The 18,639-nt window shown below is 37.2% G+C and overlaps 3 protein-coding genes across 3 annotated transcripts; 2 read left to right on the top strand and 1 right to left on the bottom strand.

Moving 5' to 3' along the window:
• Positions 2,724-7,333, top strand: LOC109839405 (UDP-glycosyltransferase 82A1-like; the record flags this gene model as incomplete). The annotated part of the gene is made up of 2 exons (XM_020407830.1): positions 2,724-3,057; positions 6,858-7,333. Coding segments are annotated over exons 1-2 (699 nt in total), but the record flags the coding sequence as incomplete, so codon positions are not given.
• LOC109839404 (UDP-glycosyltransferase 82A1-like) lies at positions 7,338-8,230 on the top strand (the record flags this gene model as incomplete). Its single annotated transcript, XM_020407829.1, has 1 exon — positions 7,338-8,230. A coding segment is annotated over one exon (855 nt), but the record flags the coding sequence as incomplete, so codon positions are not given.
• On the bottom strand, positions 9,393-16,113 carry LOC109839584 (FAD synthetase, chloroplastic-like). Its single transcript, XM_020408072.1, has 5 exons — positions 15,978-16,113; positions 14,074-14,261; positions 11,221-11,356; positions 10,710-10,885; positions 9,393-10,229 (listed from the first exon to the last, which is right to left on the bottom strand). The coding sequence occupies exons 1-5, from the start codon at positions 16,061-16,063 to the stop codon at positions 9,730-9,732; spliced, it is 1,086 nt and encodes a 361-aa protein (XP_020263661.1). The 5' UTR covers positions 16,064-16,113; the 3' UTR covers positions 9,393-9,729.

The raw sequence follows: 18,639 nt of genomic DNA, 5'->3' as shown, positions 1-18,639 counted from the left end.
GTAGCCTTGTTAATCCGCTTCGTTGCGTGTCACTTGGCTTCGGTGTTGTGGACTGACGTTCGTGCTTAGATACGTCGCCTGATGGTTTATTAGTTCGTGTTGAACCGTGTCAAGGGACCTATAAGCAATTTTATATGCCTACACTTGTTGTTGAGAATTTCCCACATCTTCATTGCAGACATCACCCCAATCGCATCATATATTAGCTCTTGTTCCAAACAAGACCTGATCACCCCATAAGCGTTCATATTCATCTTTTCTCATATCGCCTCTTTATATTTTGGTGGCCTCTCATGGATCATGATGATCTCCTCTAAATTCTGAGCATTAAACGCATCCTGAACATCGTTCATCCACAAATCAAAATTGATATCAGCGTCATACTTCACCACACTAATCTTAATGTTCTGAAACTCAACTTGAACTGTACCCGCCATCTTGCTGCTTTCACCAACTTCTTCACCCATAATCACAAACTCCAAATTGTAAAGAAATATTCAAACTTTAAAAGGATTGAGGAATTACCCAACCGAACCCTAAATTGGATTCCAAATAGAACTCCTAACCACACGATGAAAGCGAGATCTTCAACGGTAACTCCAAACTCTATCTCCACCGAAGCCTAGAACTCCAAGAACCAAGCTTCCAAACTGAATCTTTCTCCACCTAATCCAAAACCCTAGATCTCAAATCTAAGCTCTGATACCAATTGTTGCGTGCCTTTGTGGAAGCATGCTCGCACACTGAACGAATCTGTGATCACGGAAGAAGAGAATCAGCCACACACGAGCACAATTTAATCCAAATACGACAAATCAAACCAAACACAGATATACGTAGTTCGGCAATTTGCATACGTCCACGGAGAAAGGATTGAGAGATTCCACTAAATCAAGGAGAGTACAAAGGGTTGTAATCTCACAAAATCACTCACACAAACCCTAAACCAAATCTCTCAACTTGCTCACAAGTTCTCCCTCTCAATATGCTTAGTACAGTCTATAATCTCTGATAGAAACCCTAGAAAAAACGTGTTTGATTATATATCAAAACACAAACCCAATGCGAACAGGAAACCAAAGTTCAGGCCCAGCCCGACTCGCGGTCGACCGCAGAGCCACGTGCGGTCGACCAGATCAAACGGCAGAAACTCAATATCACTACAGGGTTTAGCCGGTCGACCGCCGCGCCACTCGCGGTCGACCGCGAAAAGTCCAGAGACTTTTTTAGCTTGCGTGCATGTTTACGATCGACCGTCACGCCACTCGCGGTCGACCGCTGGAAGTCCAAAGTTATTTTCTGTCAATTTTCCTGTATTCTCTTCAATTTAATGCTATAAACAAGGTCTGCTAGATATATTTTCAGTGGAGACATCTTTTTAGATACCGGCATACCGCTCAAGCACAAAACATCTACGTGAACATTTAAAGGGAAAAAACGCATTATAAAGTTGATAGTTTCATGTGGGTTAGGGCCTGTTTGGTTAATTAAAAATTCTAGGATTTAGGACGAGAAGTAATTATACGAATAAAAAGTGGTACTTTTTGTATAATGATTCCATATACTTTGTTCGTTTCAAAAAAGAAAAGAAAAAAGGAAAAAAATAAAAAAAAAATGTTTCTACAAAATGTAAAAAGTACCCAATTTTTGGCATTTGCCAAATCCCCACTTTTAGAGAGAATTTGTGTGGAACTCTTACACATTAATGCCACCTCAACATTCCTTCCTCTCTCCCTCTTTCTATCTTCCTCTTTTTCTAGTTTTGCTTTCCTATTTTTTGGGGTTTTAAACCAGACATGAGATTACAAAGTCTAAGATTTAATTTCCTATCTTGGTAGTAGTTGATAGGTTTTTCTCCTTTTTGGGAAAGGGTAAAACTCTGTCGAGGAGCAGGAGTTCTTTTGGTTTGTAAGTCTTATTTGAACTTGTGTACACATTCTTGGTTGGGGATGTGTATCTTTATGTAACAACCGGGTTTTATTAAATTAGCTGGCTGGATTACTGTTATGGTTAACGGTAATCCATCCTTTCTCTCTCAAAAAAAAGATTTAATTTCCTATTTTATTGTTGAACCAAACAAAAAAAATTAACAATTTCAAGATAAAAATGAAAATTTTGGGACTAGAGCGTTTCTTGGAGACTACATATAGATCAAGAAGCAACAAAAAAATCCCGTCCTCCATGGTTGATCAAACCACTTAGTTTTATAGTGGAGTTTGTACGTAGATTCTAGCTAGGTGGTGTAAAAGAGTTTAGATTCTTTTTTCTTTTCTTTTTTTTTTTTACTTTAGAAAACTTACTTTGTCTCTATTTTCTTCCTTTCTATTTCTAAAATATGTAGAATTTTGCAGGAAGACGTCTACTAAAGAGCGCAAAGGTTCTTTATAAAATGAACGGTTTCGTTTCGGCCATAGATTAAGGGTCTTTTATTAATTAAAGTACTTTTTTCATATGAGAGGGGGGTGTCGTGGAAAACATGATACAAGGTGGAGGCTTCTTATAATTTACCTATATAAATCAAGAATCAACAAATAAATTGGAAGTAGGAGAGGAGAGAAGAAAGAAGGACAGAGGAGGAGTTAAAAAAAAAGAAAAAGAGAAAGAATGAAGATAACTGCGAGACCTATCATAGTTCTAATAACATACCCAGCACGAGGCCACATAACTCCAATGCTCACCTCATGTCACGGCTTGCCCAGGGGCCCATCTCATGGCCCTGCTGGACTTCGTCACGAGCCTAATTAACCACCACTGCCGACGAGCTCATCTCCTTCATCTCAATCCCAACCAATCTCGGCAGCAAGAGCAAAGATTTCTTCGCCATCGACAGAGCAATGGAGGACAGTATGCCTGAGCATCTGGGGAGAGTGCTGAAGGAGCTGCGGTCTCAAGGGGAGGTGGCTTGTTTGGTGGTGGACTTGCTGGCGTCGGCTGCGATTAGGGTTGCGGAGCAGGTTGGGGTTCGGGTTGCGGGTTTCTGGCCTGCTATGTTTGCGACGTATCGGGTTCTCTCCGCGATACCGGTGCTCATCCGGCAAGGGATCATCTCTGACTGTGGTAAGGATGTTGGTGTGTCTTGTATTGATATTTGACGCATGTTTGTTTGCACCGAAATAGCTATGAAGTAGCCGAAGTAAACGAAGTAGATCTGGTTACTTCTACTACTTTCGAGAGAAAAACATGTTTGTTTCCATGAAATTCTCTATTTCCTAATTTTTTTCTCACTCTTCGAGGCTCGGAATGAAGTAGCCCAAAATATGTGAAATGTACATGAATGAGAAAAGAAATAATTTTCTTATTAATATTTTTTTATTAGTTACTTCCTAACAATTGTTGATAGCTATTCAAACATAGAAAAGGAAATGAAAAATTAAAAGTATCATTTTCGCTATTTCAAAAAATATATATGAGTGTTGTTACGGGGACCCAAAATATAGATGAGGTGTTCCCTCCCTATTGCATAATGAGTTGGCTATGCCAACTCATTATGCAATAGGGAGGGGACACCTCACCTGTCCCCTCCATTGGTCCCATATTTTGGGTCATTAAGTTATTTTTCAATATATATATATATTAAGAAAAGTATAATTTTCACTATTTCCTATTTTATATTTTAGAAGGTACTTTTTTTTATTTATTATACTATTTAATTCTTCTGAAAACCAAACAGGCCCATAGCTGGGTAAATTAAATTTTCTATAAAATTAATTCTGATGAAAATTTTTATTCTTAAGAAAAACTATTGAGGAAAATCTATGATCATATAAAATGATAATTATATGTACTTCAACCGTCCGACACGTACCAAAATTTAATTCTCAGTCGAAATAAAGTGAACTAGGTGCTACAAACCATCATCGCAGTCATACGTGTCAGCACTTTCATGATTATTATTAAATTTAAATTATTATTATGTGAAGACGACAAGTTGCCTATTTTATTGGTAGGTTTACGTCCGTGAAGTCCATTTATTGTTGGAGAATATGGAGTCTGGATAGGATGATTGTTTCAACAGGGGCTGTTTGGTTCCCTGTTTTTGAGAGAAATGTTTTCTTGAAAGCCTGTCAAAAGTGTCACTTTTTGGCAGGCTTTCAGCTAAAATCGCCTCTAAAAAAGAAGATTTTGGCTGAAAGCCTGCCAAAAAGTGATACTTTTGGCACTTTCAGCGGACTTTCAAGAGAGCATTTCCCTCAAAAACAGGAAACCAAACAGTTGTAATGAATAATTTAATATAACATATAATTTACTAACTATTTCATTGTGAAGCTTGCATAATGTCTTATGTAGCTTTTCTATAAAATTAGAAGTCTAGTGGAATTTTTTTAGGGTGAATTTCAAAAGAACCCTCTTACGTTTGGTAAATTTTCAGATAATCCCCTTAACTTTCAAAATGTCCCCCACCACCCCCACAAAAAAAAACACACACACAGAAGAAGAAAGACTAACAAAAAAGATTGTCACGAAAGCCCCTAAATTTGCGGTGTCACATCTAAATTTCATTCAACTTAAAGGTAGCTTGTTAAGCCCCATAAATGTGGGTGTTACTGAGATAGCCCCTTTTAACTTTCAAAATATCACGAACTCCCTTTAAATTGTTATAAAACACCTAAACTATAGCTCCCCGACATATAAACTAACTCCTCGAGGGAGGGCGCGCGGGGTGGGCGAGGGTTTAAAAAATATAAAGTTGAAGGGGTTTCCTGATAACCCCAAAACTTAAGGGGATCATTCTGTGACATTTCGAATGTTAAGGTGGTTATCGGAGAAATGCCCAAAAGTTGGGGGCTTTGTGAAATTAAACGTTTCTTGCAAGAAAAATGATACAGGTACACCCTCGGACACACCTCCGACCACCCCCAGCTACAGTACAGATGGCCCACTTGAGATTTTAAAAAAAATCTTAAGTGAAACCTTTATACTGTAGCTAGAGGGGCCTTTATCCTGTAGCTAGAGGAGGATATGCCCGAAGGTGTGACTATAGTGGGTCCCTTGTTGCAATATCGTTGGAGGCTTGGTTGTCATTTATTGAGATTAAGATCGCCGTCATGTACAAGTACCATCACCACCTCAAGTTGTAGTTAGAAGCTTTTACAAGCAAGTACTAAAGAAATCAATTAGCAAAAAAAGAAAAAGCAATAAAGAAATAAACTCCTTAACTTTTCCTTAAAAAAGGAAAGAGTACTACCATACCTAAAGCAGCTTGAAACTAATTTACATTTAAACCCAGTCCGTAGGACATTATTAAATACAATCTCCCTCCCTCTCTCTCTCTTCATGCTCTCTTTAATTATAATTTTAGTTAACCAAATTGAGGATGCAATGATTAGACAAAGCATGTGAGAACTTGACGCTATTCTGCCGACCCCGTGTTCAAATTATATACGTGTATTAATAAATAAATAAAAGACAAGGTATGCGTTCATACTTTATATTTTCATACTGACAAACAAACCACCTCACGTTATTAATTGAGTTAGTAAGTAAATAGTCGATTAAGTTATTCCTCATGAGTACTTAATTAAGTTCTTAAAATAATAGAGAAAATACTCCCCCTTCTAACATATAAATATAGGTAAAATATGAAATTTAACATGGAGCTGATTTCCGCCAAAGTGAGGTATTAATCTAACATATAAATATAGGTAAAATATGAAATTTAACATGGAGCTGATTTCCGCCAAAGTGAGGTATTAATGTGTTGGTGAAAATATTAAGATTTCAGAACATGGAGCTGATTTCCGCCAAAGTGAGGTATTAATGTGTTGGTGAAAATATTAAGATTTCAGAGCTTTATATAGAATTATAAAATTTTCTTGGGTGCTGATAGAAAACAAATATTCTTTAAGGATTAATTAAGCTACATGTCTGTTTAATGAATACTGATAAATATATTAAAAGGGTTGTACTACTACTTTCTATGACTAGACTGTTGGCTATGTTGTTCATGAAAAGATGATTTTGCCTTTGTTAATAGTCCCACGTTAGAAAATGAGATGAATAGTAAGGGGTTTATATTGGTTCACCCCTTATTGGGCTTTGAATAGTGTTTTGGATTTTGTGGGCTTTGCATAACACACGCGCGCACGCCGTGTCACACGCGCACGCATTCCTTTTACTTCTCCAGATTTTATTTTAGCACGTTTTACACGTTTTGACTCGTTCGTAACGGATGCGGAGATGACGCGGGGAGTTACGCGGATCCTGTGTAACGTGTGCGGATTTGGAGCAACGGCTCTTTGGCCTCCAGCTCCTATATATACAGGGGTTCTCCTCCTCGGAAGATACACAGCAACTCTTCTATCCTCTCTTCCTCTGTTAATATTTTTGCAAAGTTTTACTTTTCTCTTTGGGCAACATTCTTCATCTGAGTTTTAGCTCTGCTACTCTCGCTCGAGTACGAAGGCCGGCCGAACCGGGGGGGTTTTACCGCTAGGGGAGAGAGGATCGACTGCGCCAGGGCGATAGGTGGGTCCTCAATCTTCTAGGACAGTGAAATCACGACTGCTCCCATTCAGGCCTGATTTTCTGACCTTTTATATTCGGATTTTATACTAATTTTCTCTTCTTTGACAGCATAGACACAATCGCAACAATTAACATATTGTTTCATTTGCTTCTGTTGACTCAAATTTTGCAGACAAGTAGCTGCTATTGAAATCATTAATTTCCAAGTTATTTTAAAGTTCATATTAGTTATATGCATTTATAATTAGTATGTTCATTTGTATTTATGGAATAAAAACGCTTCTTCTTTTTTTTTTCCTTTTTCAATACATACGTACGTACACCCATGCATAAGTGCGTCAGTACTCTTTTAAGTTCACCGTTAGAAGTTTTTAAGTATTTTTTGATTACAGGTACGCCCCTTCATCAATACAATCAACAGTTTATAAAGCCAGAAGAAGATGATAATGATAATTATGAGGATGAAAAGGTATCAAATGTTCTGTTACCGACCAAACCAAAACTAAGCAGCAAGGATTTTCCATGGCTAGTTGGGAACCCATCCTCCCAAAGATCAAGATTCAAGTTCTGGCTACGCACGATGGGCCGGGCCAACACCCTCCCTTACCTCCTCATCAACTCCTTCCCTCAGGAAGACGGCCAGCCCAGGGAACTGTCCGATCACGGCCCAACAGTTCTCCCAGTAGGCCCATTGCTCTCATCCACCGATAATCCAACGATGTGGGAGGAGGACAAATCTTGCATGAATTGGCTAGACGAACAACGTCCCGCCTCGGTCATATACGTATCGTTCGGGAGCTGGGTCGGGCCCATCGAACCCGAGAAAATGGCCGAGCTCGCCCTTGGGCTCGAGGCAACGAAGCAGCCTATCAAATGTTCTGTTACCGACCAAACCAAAACTAAGCAGCAAGGATTTTCCATGGCTAGTTGGGAACCCATCCTCCCAAAGATCAAGATTCAAGTTCTGGCTACGCACGATGGGCCGGGCCAACACCCTCCCTTACCTCCTCATCAACTCCTTCCCTCAGGAAGACGGCCAGCCCAGGGAACTGTCCGATCACGGCCCAACAGTTCTCCCAGTAGGCCCATTGCTCTCATCCACCGATAATCCAACGATGTGGGAGGAGGACAAATCTTGCATGAATTGGCTAGACGAACAACGTCCCGCCTCGGTCATATACGTATCGTTCGGGAGCTGGGTCGGGCCCATCGAACCCGAGAAAATGGCCGAGCTCGCCCTTGGGCTCGAGGCAACGAAGCAGCCATTCCTTTGGGCCTTGAGGAACGACGGCCCGTGGAGAGACGGGCTTCCGTCGGGCTTCCTTGATAGAACCACAGGACGCGGGAAAATCGTTGATTGGGCCCCACAGGAAGCAGTTCTTGCACACGGAGCGGTCGGGTGCTTCGTGACGCACTGTGGGTGGAATTCGACGGTGGAGGCGATCAGATATGGGAAGAAGTTTGTATGTTATCCGATATCAGGTGATCAGTTCTTGAATTGTGAGTATATTGTTAAGGTCTGGCGAATTGGGGTCAAGATCGAGGGACTCGAGAGGAGAGAAGTTGAGGAGAGTGTTAGAAAGGTGATCACGGAGGATGAAGAGGGAGAGGGGATACAAGAGAGGGTGTTGGGGTTGAGGGAGAAGGTGATGGGGATGAAGGGAAGGTCCAAGGCTGAGGGTAATCTGCAGCTGTTTGTAAACGAGATTAGAAATAATGTGTTGTGAATTACATGTAAGTAAATTTAATCTGGAGATGAAACTAATGTATGCACTTGTTTCTGTTGAGATTATTTTTCAATGACAAGCACACCCCCAGTATCCCAGCCTGAGCCCACACCACACAGACACGCGACACATGCGAACGCATATGCATTTGTCCATAACATGCACGCCACATGCGAACGCATATGCATATGTCCATAACAAGTATGCGCACACGTATAGACAAGTATACGCATACCCACCAAAGAGGTATGCCTAGACATCCGCTAATGCGTGCAGACATAAATGCACATTTACACACCCTACAGATACTTGCTCACACACACCCATAACGATGCCAACACCTGACCACCACGCACGCGCACCTGTGCTTGAACGTGCGTACATGTACACACGTGTGCGTACATGTACACGCGTGTATGCACGCTCGCACACAACACGCGCCACACGCACAACAGACGAATGCACGTACACACGTACATAAGGCATGCACGCATACATGCACAGTCAGTCACACAGGCATTGCATAATGCATATACAAAGCGTTTGCATACCACATATATACCAATACCCATACGTATGCGCAGGGACAACCCATGCCCATCCCCATACCCAACCACTGCTCTTTAAGTTTTGGTTGTTATTATTTAGTACTGTCAATTACTTTATCATCTCAAGGACTATGAATTACTTTTGAATCAGTCATAGCCCATGTGCTGTATTCATACTATTTATATACGCATATGTGAACCATATGTGATAAAAATAATTTCTTTGACCATCTGATTAGCGCTCGTGGTGTATTCATACTTTCACTCTCTATTTGAATTTTCTAGTGAACTTTCGGCCATGTAAAGACCAATTAGCATAGACACGTGAAGGACGGGTGACATCCAAGTTTTCAATAAACTTTTTGTTAAGCAAATAAAGTTGGTTCTTTGAACAAACCCAACCACCGCATTTTTCATAATACCCAAAAGAAATTGTAGTCGTTCACAAACCCCATTCTAAAGTCTAATTGTGTGATGATTCATGATTGCATCCGCTCAAACAGAACAAATTATGTCAAGTTATAAGAAGAATAAAAAAAAATGCATGTTAGAAACTTGGGAGGAATATAAATATATTAATTATAACAGTGATAGCAGGAACTGCGGAAAACAAATTGATGCTGAAGTGAAGAGATAGGATAATACTAATAAATTAAGTAACCATCTATGACCAAATCTCAAATTTCATTAAGAATGTATTTACATTGTAGCAGAATATAAGCTCCGAGAAGGAATAATTTATTCATCGGTAAAAATTAAATAAATATCAAAATAACGTACCCTGCTTTCCTCGAGCGGCCCAATTTCTTCGACATCTAAAAATTGTGCCTAAATATTCTGTTATTTGAGCATCCTCTCATTTGTTCGTTTTGCATTGCAGGATAACTGTTGCTTATGTTCCCTGGAGATTAAAGTTCTATCCTCCAGCTCAACCAAAGCCTTTGAATAAAATAGTAATAACTTAGTGCGTCATTTTTACGCCATCTCAATCAGCCAAATTCCACACTTATCAACTGACCATCATGAATCACATCCTGAATGCCTTCCTTATATAATTCTATATCGAGATTCTCGTCATCGAGCACCACCCTGCACTTCGCTACAATCAAATTGTCTACCAAAAAACTACAGTGATCATACTTCCCGTTTCCTGGAGGTTGATTTAATAAGCATGATCTCGGGGCCAAAATCCTTCTGCTACTAGAAAATCGACATTCTTTGTTCACCATCAACACAAGGCGATGCTTTCGTCCCAAAAGTTGAGTCACATACTCCATATCGCCTATAGAAAGAGCATGGCGAACACGAGTGGAGGACACCTGCCCCTTGTCATTAGGATTTATGCCGTTACTTATTGCACCGTTATAAGGTAGACGAGTCTTGTCCATAACATGGCTTACTATACAAGCATGTAATCCGTACTCCTTACATAGCTTCACCAAATCCTGTGCGTTTCCAGATGCTTTATATCCAAATCTGTAGTTCTCACCTGCCGTTTTAAACTGATGCAATCACTAAACAACGCAAAAAAGATACCTGTTTTTGCAGAAACCATATTTAAAATAGGGTGAATATACAAACCACCTTCATAGTTCAATAATACAGAAAAGGGGGGTTCCAGTAGTAATGAACCACCTTGACTAATTTTAGAGTAAAATTTCGATTGGATGCCCATAGAAAATACATGTGCCAGACATGTGACATGCCTTCTTAACCAAATCTAACCAAATTTTTGTTGGCACATGTGTTTTTAAAGTGCATGTTGGGGATTTCCGGAAGATTGGCAAAATGGTTGATTTTGCTACCAGAACCCCTTTAAAGGTGGTTTTCTGCATTAATTGAACTAGAACAGTGGTTTCAGTATTCTGACCCTATTTCAAAGACGGTTTCTGTGAAAGAAAAACAAAAAAAAAAATGGACAAAGGAAACTTGTATTGACAAAGATTTAAGTAATATGTACATCAGATACCTGCAACAACTCCACTAACCCTGAGATCCTTTGACAATTTCTCAACGAACAGTCTAGGAGTTAGATGCCTTACATTTGAGAATTCAACTTGAAATTCAAGGGGAGCTACATTGCCACAGAGAGGAGCCCAAGAGGAAAGAACGCGCTTTCGATCACATTTTGCGACCACTGGAGGCCTATGAAGTAATTCAAATTGAATTAGGATCAGAACAAGAGACTTCATGAAACTCCTTTATTTAAAAACTCCTAAGCCGCTAATCTTTTGACATGAAAGTTTCAGATTCTTCGTATACCATCTAATTTCTAAGCTGAAAAATTTCGCGTCTATTTCTAAATCATAATGTTTAGTATAAGAAGCTGAGAACAGGCAAATATAAGCTAATTTTATATCTAGTGTGGAGAGAACATAATCTGTAAATTAAAAATTTTCAACATAATATATTTCACACAAATGAAAAGGACATTACATGAATTAAGACATGCTTTTATATTTAATATTCTAGTCAAATACCTGTATGGCCAACCCAATATTTCTTCCATTCCTACAAAAGAAAGAAGAAATGGAGATCCAATCTTTGATGCTTCTATTGCAAGCTCCCGATGACCAATATGAAGAGCATCAAACTTTCCGAGTGCAACTATTCCTCCTAAATATGAGTGGAAGAAGACTATTAGCAAACATTTATATGCACACAAGGCGAAGAAAACAAGCGTGAAGCATGTATGTGACCATTAAACCATACCCTTTAGATGCATTACTAGAATAATACATGTACTTTCAAGCGCATATTAGAATACAACGCAGTAATCAGACAGCCTACATGATGAGTCTATGATAAATAGCATACACAGATTAAATGCTAGCAGCCAGCATACACAGATTAAACACTAGTAATCTATTACAAATAGCATACACAGATCAAATGCATAAATTGATTAGATGTCAAAGGATATTTGTAAAATATCCTATTTGCTCCACAACGCCTAAGTGGCCTATTCATTAAATATCCTACTTGCCCCTACACAAATGTCGGCATGGAGTATGGAGGATAAGCCAAACGTGTTGTGTCTTCGTGCATGGGCACTTTTCAATGTGCGCTTGAAAGTTAGCCCTAATACCAATGGTCATGATAGTAGCAGTACTATGAATGCAAATTGATCAGATACAGATACCATTTCCTTATATTCTTACCAATAAAGGATATGGATACAAACGGCAAGTCTCAGTTTAAGGAAACTCATCCATATCCGCAAAAATAGAACACATAGATGGATAAAATAAGAGGAAATGTATACGGATACAAAACGGATATGAGAAATAAAAAAAAATTTGTATAACATAAAGGCATATGGCACAAAAGAGTCAATTAATATGTTCCGTACATTGGAAAAGCTAACATTAGATCTCTGGATCACTAAATTTAATCTTAAATCCATTAATCTAATGGTCAAAACAATTGTAATGTACGATCCACATATATTCGATATTTTAGATACAGATTTGGATATTTCATTGTATATCCATAAATGTATCCTATAGAATATAGATATTTAGCATCCATATTAGTATCCTAATGGTTAAGCATATGTGCATGGATACGGATTTTTTTTTGGCACCCTAAGCTGTACACAGGATGCAACCATGCATGAGTATGATATGTAAAATTGGCACTTGAATACATGCTTTCCATGTCAATATCATGAAGAATTTTGTTGCCAACATGACTCATTATGTTTTATGGATGTATTACATTATGTCCCCATTCTTTGTTAATAAAAGAGTACATTGATTTATATAACCTGGTGATTCCAATATTTAAATATTATTTCCATTAAATTTCATCGAATAGTACCCCCACGAACCCTCAATTTTTTACTGATGTCTGTGACAAAATTAGTAATCATTTCTTTCATTAGACGTGAGATTCTTAAGTATTAACAATTTATTCTATCCTTTTTCTTGTAAATCGATACACAATTAAATAGGGGACCAGGGTTTTATCAAGGCTTTCCCAGTCTGCACAGTTATGTCTTTTTATAGTTATATAATTTAATAGATCGTAAAACATATACTAATGTGCATAACACTTATAAATAATGTCTTGAATGTAAGTATGTGTATATACGTAAAGTGCATGCATTATTCACAAATTCATCAATAATTTTCTCAAGACCCTTGTACTTGATAATTTAGGAAATAAGTTCTATGAAACTTTCTCCCTCACGTCAGATAAGAATTTTTTCAAGGTTTACAGGATGCTTCTCTGTTAATGTACATTCCCAAAATTTCCAAATGGCTGCCAGTTACTTCTGGTATATTTCTCAGACGACACTTAGGTCCAGCCGTCAAGGTACTTTAATTTATATGATTACCAAACTTACAAGTTTCTCTTTTATACATACTAGAGGAAGTAATAGATTAACGCCCACACATGCAAAAAACATGAAACAAAGAAGTACTTTCTAGTCTAAGGAATACTAAAACAAAATTTCAGACATTCGTCCATAAGTATGGAAGGTAGCAGCAGTTCAACAAAAAAAAGGCGTCCAATTTGGTTAGAATGTCCATCATTAGATTCTAGATAACAAGAGTAAAGTCTCAAAACTACCACTAAATTGGTTCCAGATTGGAAAAGTGAGTTTCATCAGACTATCTAGGGTGTCAATCAGTAGGGTCGGAGAGGTTACAGACATTTTAAATACGCAAATCTGAAAGTTTACATAGGTTTTATGCGATCTGAGAGGTTTGAACCACTTCACTGAGTTCCAGGTGGGTGAAATGGGTTGGCAGTTGTGCTTCAACATTAATGGACTAATCATTTTCTATTTAAAGGAAAAGAAATATTACAACCAAAGTAATCAATCATGTTCCTCAGAAAAATTAATTTAATACAGCTGCAAAAATATTTTTAATGACATAAAAATTTAAAATTACACCATATCTAAACCCTGCAAAAGGTAATCTTGTCATCTTTTATAACGTTAAGGTAACTTATATTAGTTAGATATATTTCAGTGCTAATACATGTTATTAAAGGTCTGCTACTTAAATATTTTTGTATAGAGAACAAGAACTCTAATAAGTGCATCACTATCAAGTCTCAAGTTATTTTTGATAAAAAGTGTAAATCAGCACATGTATAAATGCATTGGTTGATAGGTGGATTTTGGTTTGGATTGGAGTTGGGCTCTCCTTGTTAGGGTTTGGCCTTGAATAAAATTAAAACCTGCCTGCTTGGGTTCGGTGGCAAAGATTACATGCAAGGATTCAGGTTCAAGCTGATATCTGTATTGCTAGCTTGAAAAGTAAAAAAGAAACCTTCAAAAAATATATAGAATAATAAGGATCTGAAAATATAGTTACCAGTTACACATTCCTGGTCGCTTCCACAGTCAGTAAGCATTTTATCTTTCAGCATTTCACCCTTGCCCAATTTTGCCTCTTGTGCTCCAAACGAGTTGAAAACACTTCGAGCTAGTTGGGGTTTCTGGATTGCCTTAAGTGGCTTAAGTGGCGTATGATATCTCCTTCCCTTCAAACAAATACAAGACCTGCAAACAATGAACTCATTACCAGAACAATAAGATGCTAGAAAAAAAAATACTTGAAACCAAGAGCTCCTTGCCTTTACAATTGTATTCAAATTTTATCTCTTTTGTTAAGTAATATCTACAGGCAAACAGCTTGATCAACATCTGATGATATCATGACCCTTAGCGTTATCCTCTGATTATGTACCTTAACAAGGTTGCAAAAGAAGTTTAAAATGAACTTAGTTCCTCAGTTAACATAAGCTAAAGTTCTGGTACATGGACAACATACACTCTCTTTTAATTGCCAAAATCATTTTGAAGTCATCTGAAGAATGTTCATGGAATCTTACATTCAGATAATCAGCTATATTCTAATTCCCAAACAGTATTCTATGTCATAGGGTTGTTTCCTTAAGTGGCAAAAAAAAGCCTAAATGAAACAGAATACATGCTAAAAGTTGGTACATAAGGTCAAACAAAAAAAGCAAGATCAGTGGCATTATTTTAAAGCATCATCATCGTTCGTATATAATAGAGAAGCCACATCAATTGGATCTCTACTGAACTAGTTTAATTAAAGCTGTTTATAAACTTGCACTAGTTTAATTTAAAGTTGTTAATGAATCAGTTCCATTTTATTTTTCTCGTAAAATATTTGTATTAAAAAATGTCGATAATGGTTTTTCCAAAGAGAATAGGGTACAAGAGAGCATATGCATAATGCGAAATATGCCCAGTGAAATTGTTCTATGGGCTCAAAGCATAACAATGATCAACAATACTATTTTCCCTTTCAGGATGACTGACTGACTATCCTTTCCTAATAACTCAACTAACCTCAAAAATGTGATAATGCTCCACAACTATCAGTCTAACAAATAATAACACCTACTTATTCTCACAAAAGACCACAAATCTACAATATATCGCTCAATAATTACATGATGGTGGAGAAAGCATAGCAAAAACTACAAACATTTGAATTTAGTTGACCGATACGCTAGACCATAGTTAAGAATAATCAAGAGTGCAGGTCAAGTATCTTTTCTTCTGGGAGAAACTGTGCAAGCTAAGTTCTTCTAAAAATGAATTCAGGGCACTGGATGCATATTTCATCAGTAGTTATCATCGGATTGCTTATTATTTCCTAGGAAGAAGTTCTGATACATGTATATCCTAATGAAGGTTTACGCTCAGTTGGACTTAAAATCTAGTTTTCAGCTTTTACAAAAAATAGATCTGTGAAGATTAGTGTTGAATTTACATACCTAAAGCAGGAGTTTCGAGGCTCATCGACTAACGTACGTATTTAGCATCAACAAACATGATTTAATTAGCTCAGCAATAGAATGTATATAGTCATATCCTAGTTCCTTTTTCTTCCTAAAAGAGATTCAAGCTCCATAACACATAAATATCGCTCAAGTTACCTTCTTTTGGGCAACCAAGTTTTTTTTTTATAATTAGGGTTTGAATTCGCTTGATTTTCTATAGACTTCTTCAGAAACAAGAAAAAAAACAGAATCTCCAAAAACACAATTATACTGGATCGGTGTAGTTGGACCAAAATTCTAATTTTTTGATCTAACTATGATTCAAGTTCCTTTCTTGTTTAGCATAACATAGAGGAACCCAAGCATGGGAATCAATTAGGGCTCGAAATCGCTTGTACTTTGCGTAAATTCTTCGAAAACAAAAGAACTCCAACCAAATTAGGGTTCAGAATCTACGCACCGAGAACTGGCGATATCGACGAAATTCATCGACGGGAGGATTGAGGCGAGATCGGCGATACTGAACCGGGCTGGTGCTGACGTCATCGGAAAAAGCTCCTTGCTCTTTTCCCTTTGGATTTTTCCTTCCCCCTTTAAACTTTTTAATTCGTATTTACATATTTCTTTAACGGGTTCAGGGTTTTAACTGCGGACCCGTTAAGAACTGCCTGTTTTCGATCTGATTTTCACGTTTTACGATGGATTTCTCAAGGAATATTTAAATAGTTTTTCTCCCCTCTTTATTTCGTGCAGGATTCCATCTAAGGGGCTGTTTGTTTGTCTAAAAAAAGAGAAAAATTAAAGAAAAAGAAACATATTTCTAAGAAGAGTGTTGCTACGGGGACTCAAAATATGGCACCCCCTATTGTATAATGAGTTGCTCATGCCAACTCATTATGCAATAGGGAGGGAACACATCACATGTCCCCTCCCTTGGTCCCATATTTTGGGTCCTTAAATCATTTTTCTTCTAGAAAATAGGTTTTAGGATTGTTTGGTTGGCTAAAAAAAGAAGGAAATCAAAGAAATGGAAATGAGACGAGATGAGTTGTCACCTTATTATATGATGATGTGAGTGATTTTTTAAGAAAACTTGTTTTGATGTTGTTTGGTTGGCGGAAAAAATAAGGAAATGAATTATAAGAAACATATTTCTTATAATAGGTTGTTTTCTTTTGTTTGGTTATTTCTTAAAAATAAGAAAATAGATGAGATGAGTTGTCATTATATTATTGGATGATGTGACCCACACTTAAGAAAATTGTTTTCCTAGCTTTTTGGGAGGAAAACAAAAAATAAAATGTTAATTAGATGAGATGGGTTGTCACAATCTTATTGGATGATATGAGTGATTTTTAAATATGAGATGAGATGAGTTGAGTGATGTTGTGGATGAAAATAATATTTTATTAAATATGGTAGATGTGATGGATGAGTTGTTGGATGAAAATAATATTTTATTAGATGTGGTGGATGAGTTATTGGATAAAAATAATATTTTATTAGATGTTGCGGGTGAGTTTTAGGGATGAAAATGTGTAAAATTGTAGTTTTTGAGATTTCTTAGTTTTTATTTCTATTTTTTGGTTTTTTAGGAAATAAACAAACAGGCACTAATTTACAACCTACTCCTCCATACAAAGAAATGTCCCAATGATCCAAAATATGAAAATAACAGGAGGGACAGATGAGGTGTCCCCCTCCTATTGTATTATGAGCTGGCCATCATTAATGATGGTCAGCTCATTATGCAATAGGAGGGGGACAACTCACTTATCCCCTTTGTTGTTCCTATATTTTGGGTCACTTATCAAAACTCCTATACAAATGAGAGAACCCAATATTCTCTATTCATGCTACAGTAGCATTATTACTGTAGCAATCATGAAACTAGACACTTTGTTTTTTTAAAAAAAATTGCTATATCACACGGGAATACTGTAGCAGAGGCGGGATACTATAGCAATTCAAAAAATTATGGTGGCATTTTAAACCCGGGATTACTGTAGTGAGAGAAAAAAATATGTCACGCTTTGCACGGTGTTCACACTAGTTGGTATTCAATGCGAATAGAAATGGTTCGTTTCCCTTCAAAGCCAAATCTCAACCTGATTCCATCTAGGATTACCTGGTTATAAGCATAAATCTTCACATTATTTTGTTAATAAACAAGAATTTAGTCAGTAACATATTTTATAGGATTATACTTTTATAGCCAAGTCCTTATAAATTTACATAACCAAAACATATTCTTCATAAATTGTTATGTACATGCAGTGTCTCCCGTGTATAAATTGATATGCAGTGTCGAGGAAGATAATGTGGTAGACCCTAAAAGAACCGAGTATTTATCTAGTGTACTACAATAACTACGATGAAAAAATAATCGAAGAAAAGACAAAAGTGCTTTCTATTACCATAGTGTAACAAATAGAACATGGTGAAATGTAGCTCCATTGGGGGTGTTTGGCAATCCGAAAGTGAATTTAAAATATGTAAGTTATTTTTTTTTACAAATAACTTTTACATCCATGTCAGCACGCAAGTGGAATACAGTGTTTGTTTGAAAAATTAAATTATTATCGAAAGTGCAATGTGAAGATGACGTGGCAAAATAAGATTAATTAAAAAATATAACTAAAATCATTTAATTAAATTACTTACCTTTTTGTCACTTTCATGTGACTTCACCACTTTTTTAGGGGAAGTCAAAGTTGCATTAAATCTTATGTGGCAACTTTCTTACATCTCACTTTCATAACCACTTACATGAAAACAAACACCTTAATTGTTAAATGAAAGTAACTTTCTCACTTTCATCTTTCACTTGCATGCAAACAAACACCTTTAGAGTAATTATGACGTAGATCACCCACACTTTCATTATTTAGAGCAATTATGACGTAGATCACCCACTCCGATAGAGTTAGTCCCGATAGGAATCCTATTGACCACAATGGAAAAGAACTTTATCAAAACACGCCGATAAAAAAAGGTGATCTATACCATTTACGAATGATTCAAGGATTAATTAAAAAATTACGTTTATGGCGTAAGCCCCCTCTAGTACCCACTCCTATAGAGGTGATTTTGACAGGATCCATACTACATCACTAGGATAC

Source organism: Asparagus officinalis, chromosome 4 (assembly GCF_001876935.1).
Source record: "Asparagus officinalis chromosome 4, Aspof.V1, whole genome shotgun sequence".
Classification (NCBI taxonomy): domain Eukaryota; kingdom Viridiplantae; phylum Streptophyta; class Magnoliopsida; order Asparagales; family Asparagaceae; genus Asparagus; species Asparagus officinalis.
Note: the sequence above shows the minus strand (reverse complement) of the source record. Positions and strands in the feature narration are given on the sequence as shown.

What these genes read in the sequence shown, in the direction of transcription:
- LOC109839584 (XM_020408072.1), bottom strand. Translation starts at nt 16,063, where the DNA reads ATGACGTCAGCACCAGCCCGGTTCAGTATCGCCGATCTCGCCTCAATC. An exon ending in GTCGATATCGCCAGTTCTCG is followed by an intron (nt 14,262 to 15,977) that starts GTGCGTAGATTC and finishes CATTGTTTGCAG; the next exon opens with GTCTTGTATTTGTTTGAAGG. An exon ending in ATATTGGGTTGGCCATACAG is followed by an intron (nt 10,886 to 11,220) that starts GTATTTGACTAG and finishes ATTACTTCATAG; the next exon opens with GCCTCCAGTGGTCGCAAAAT.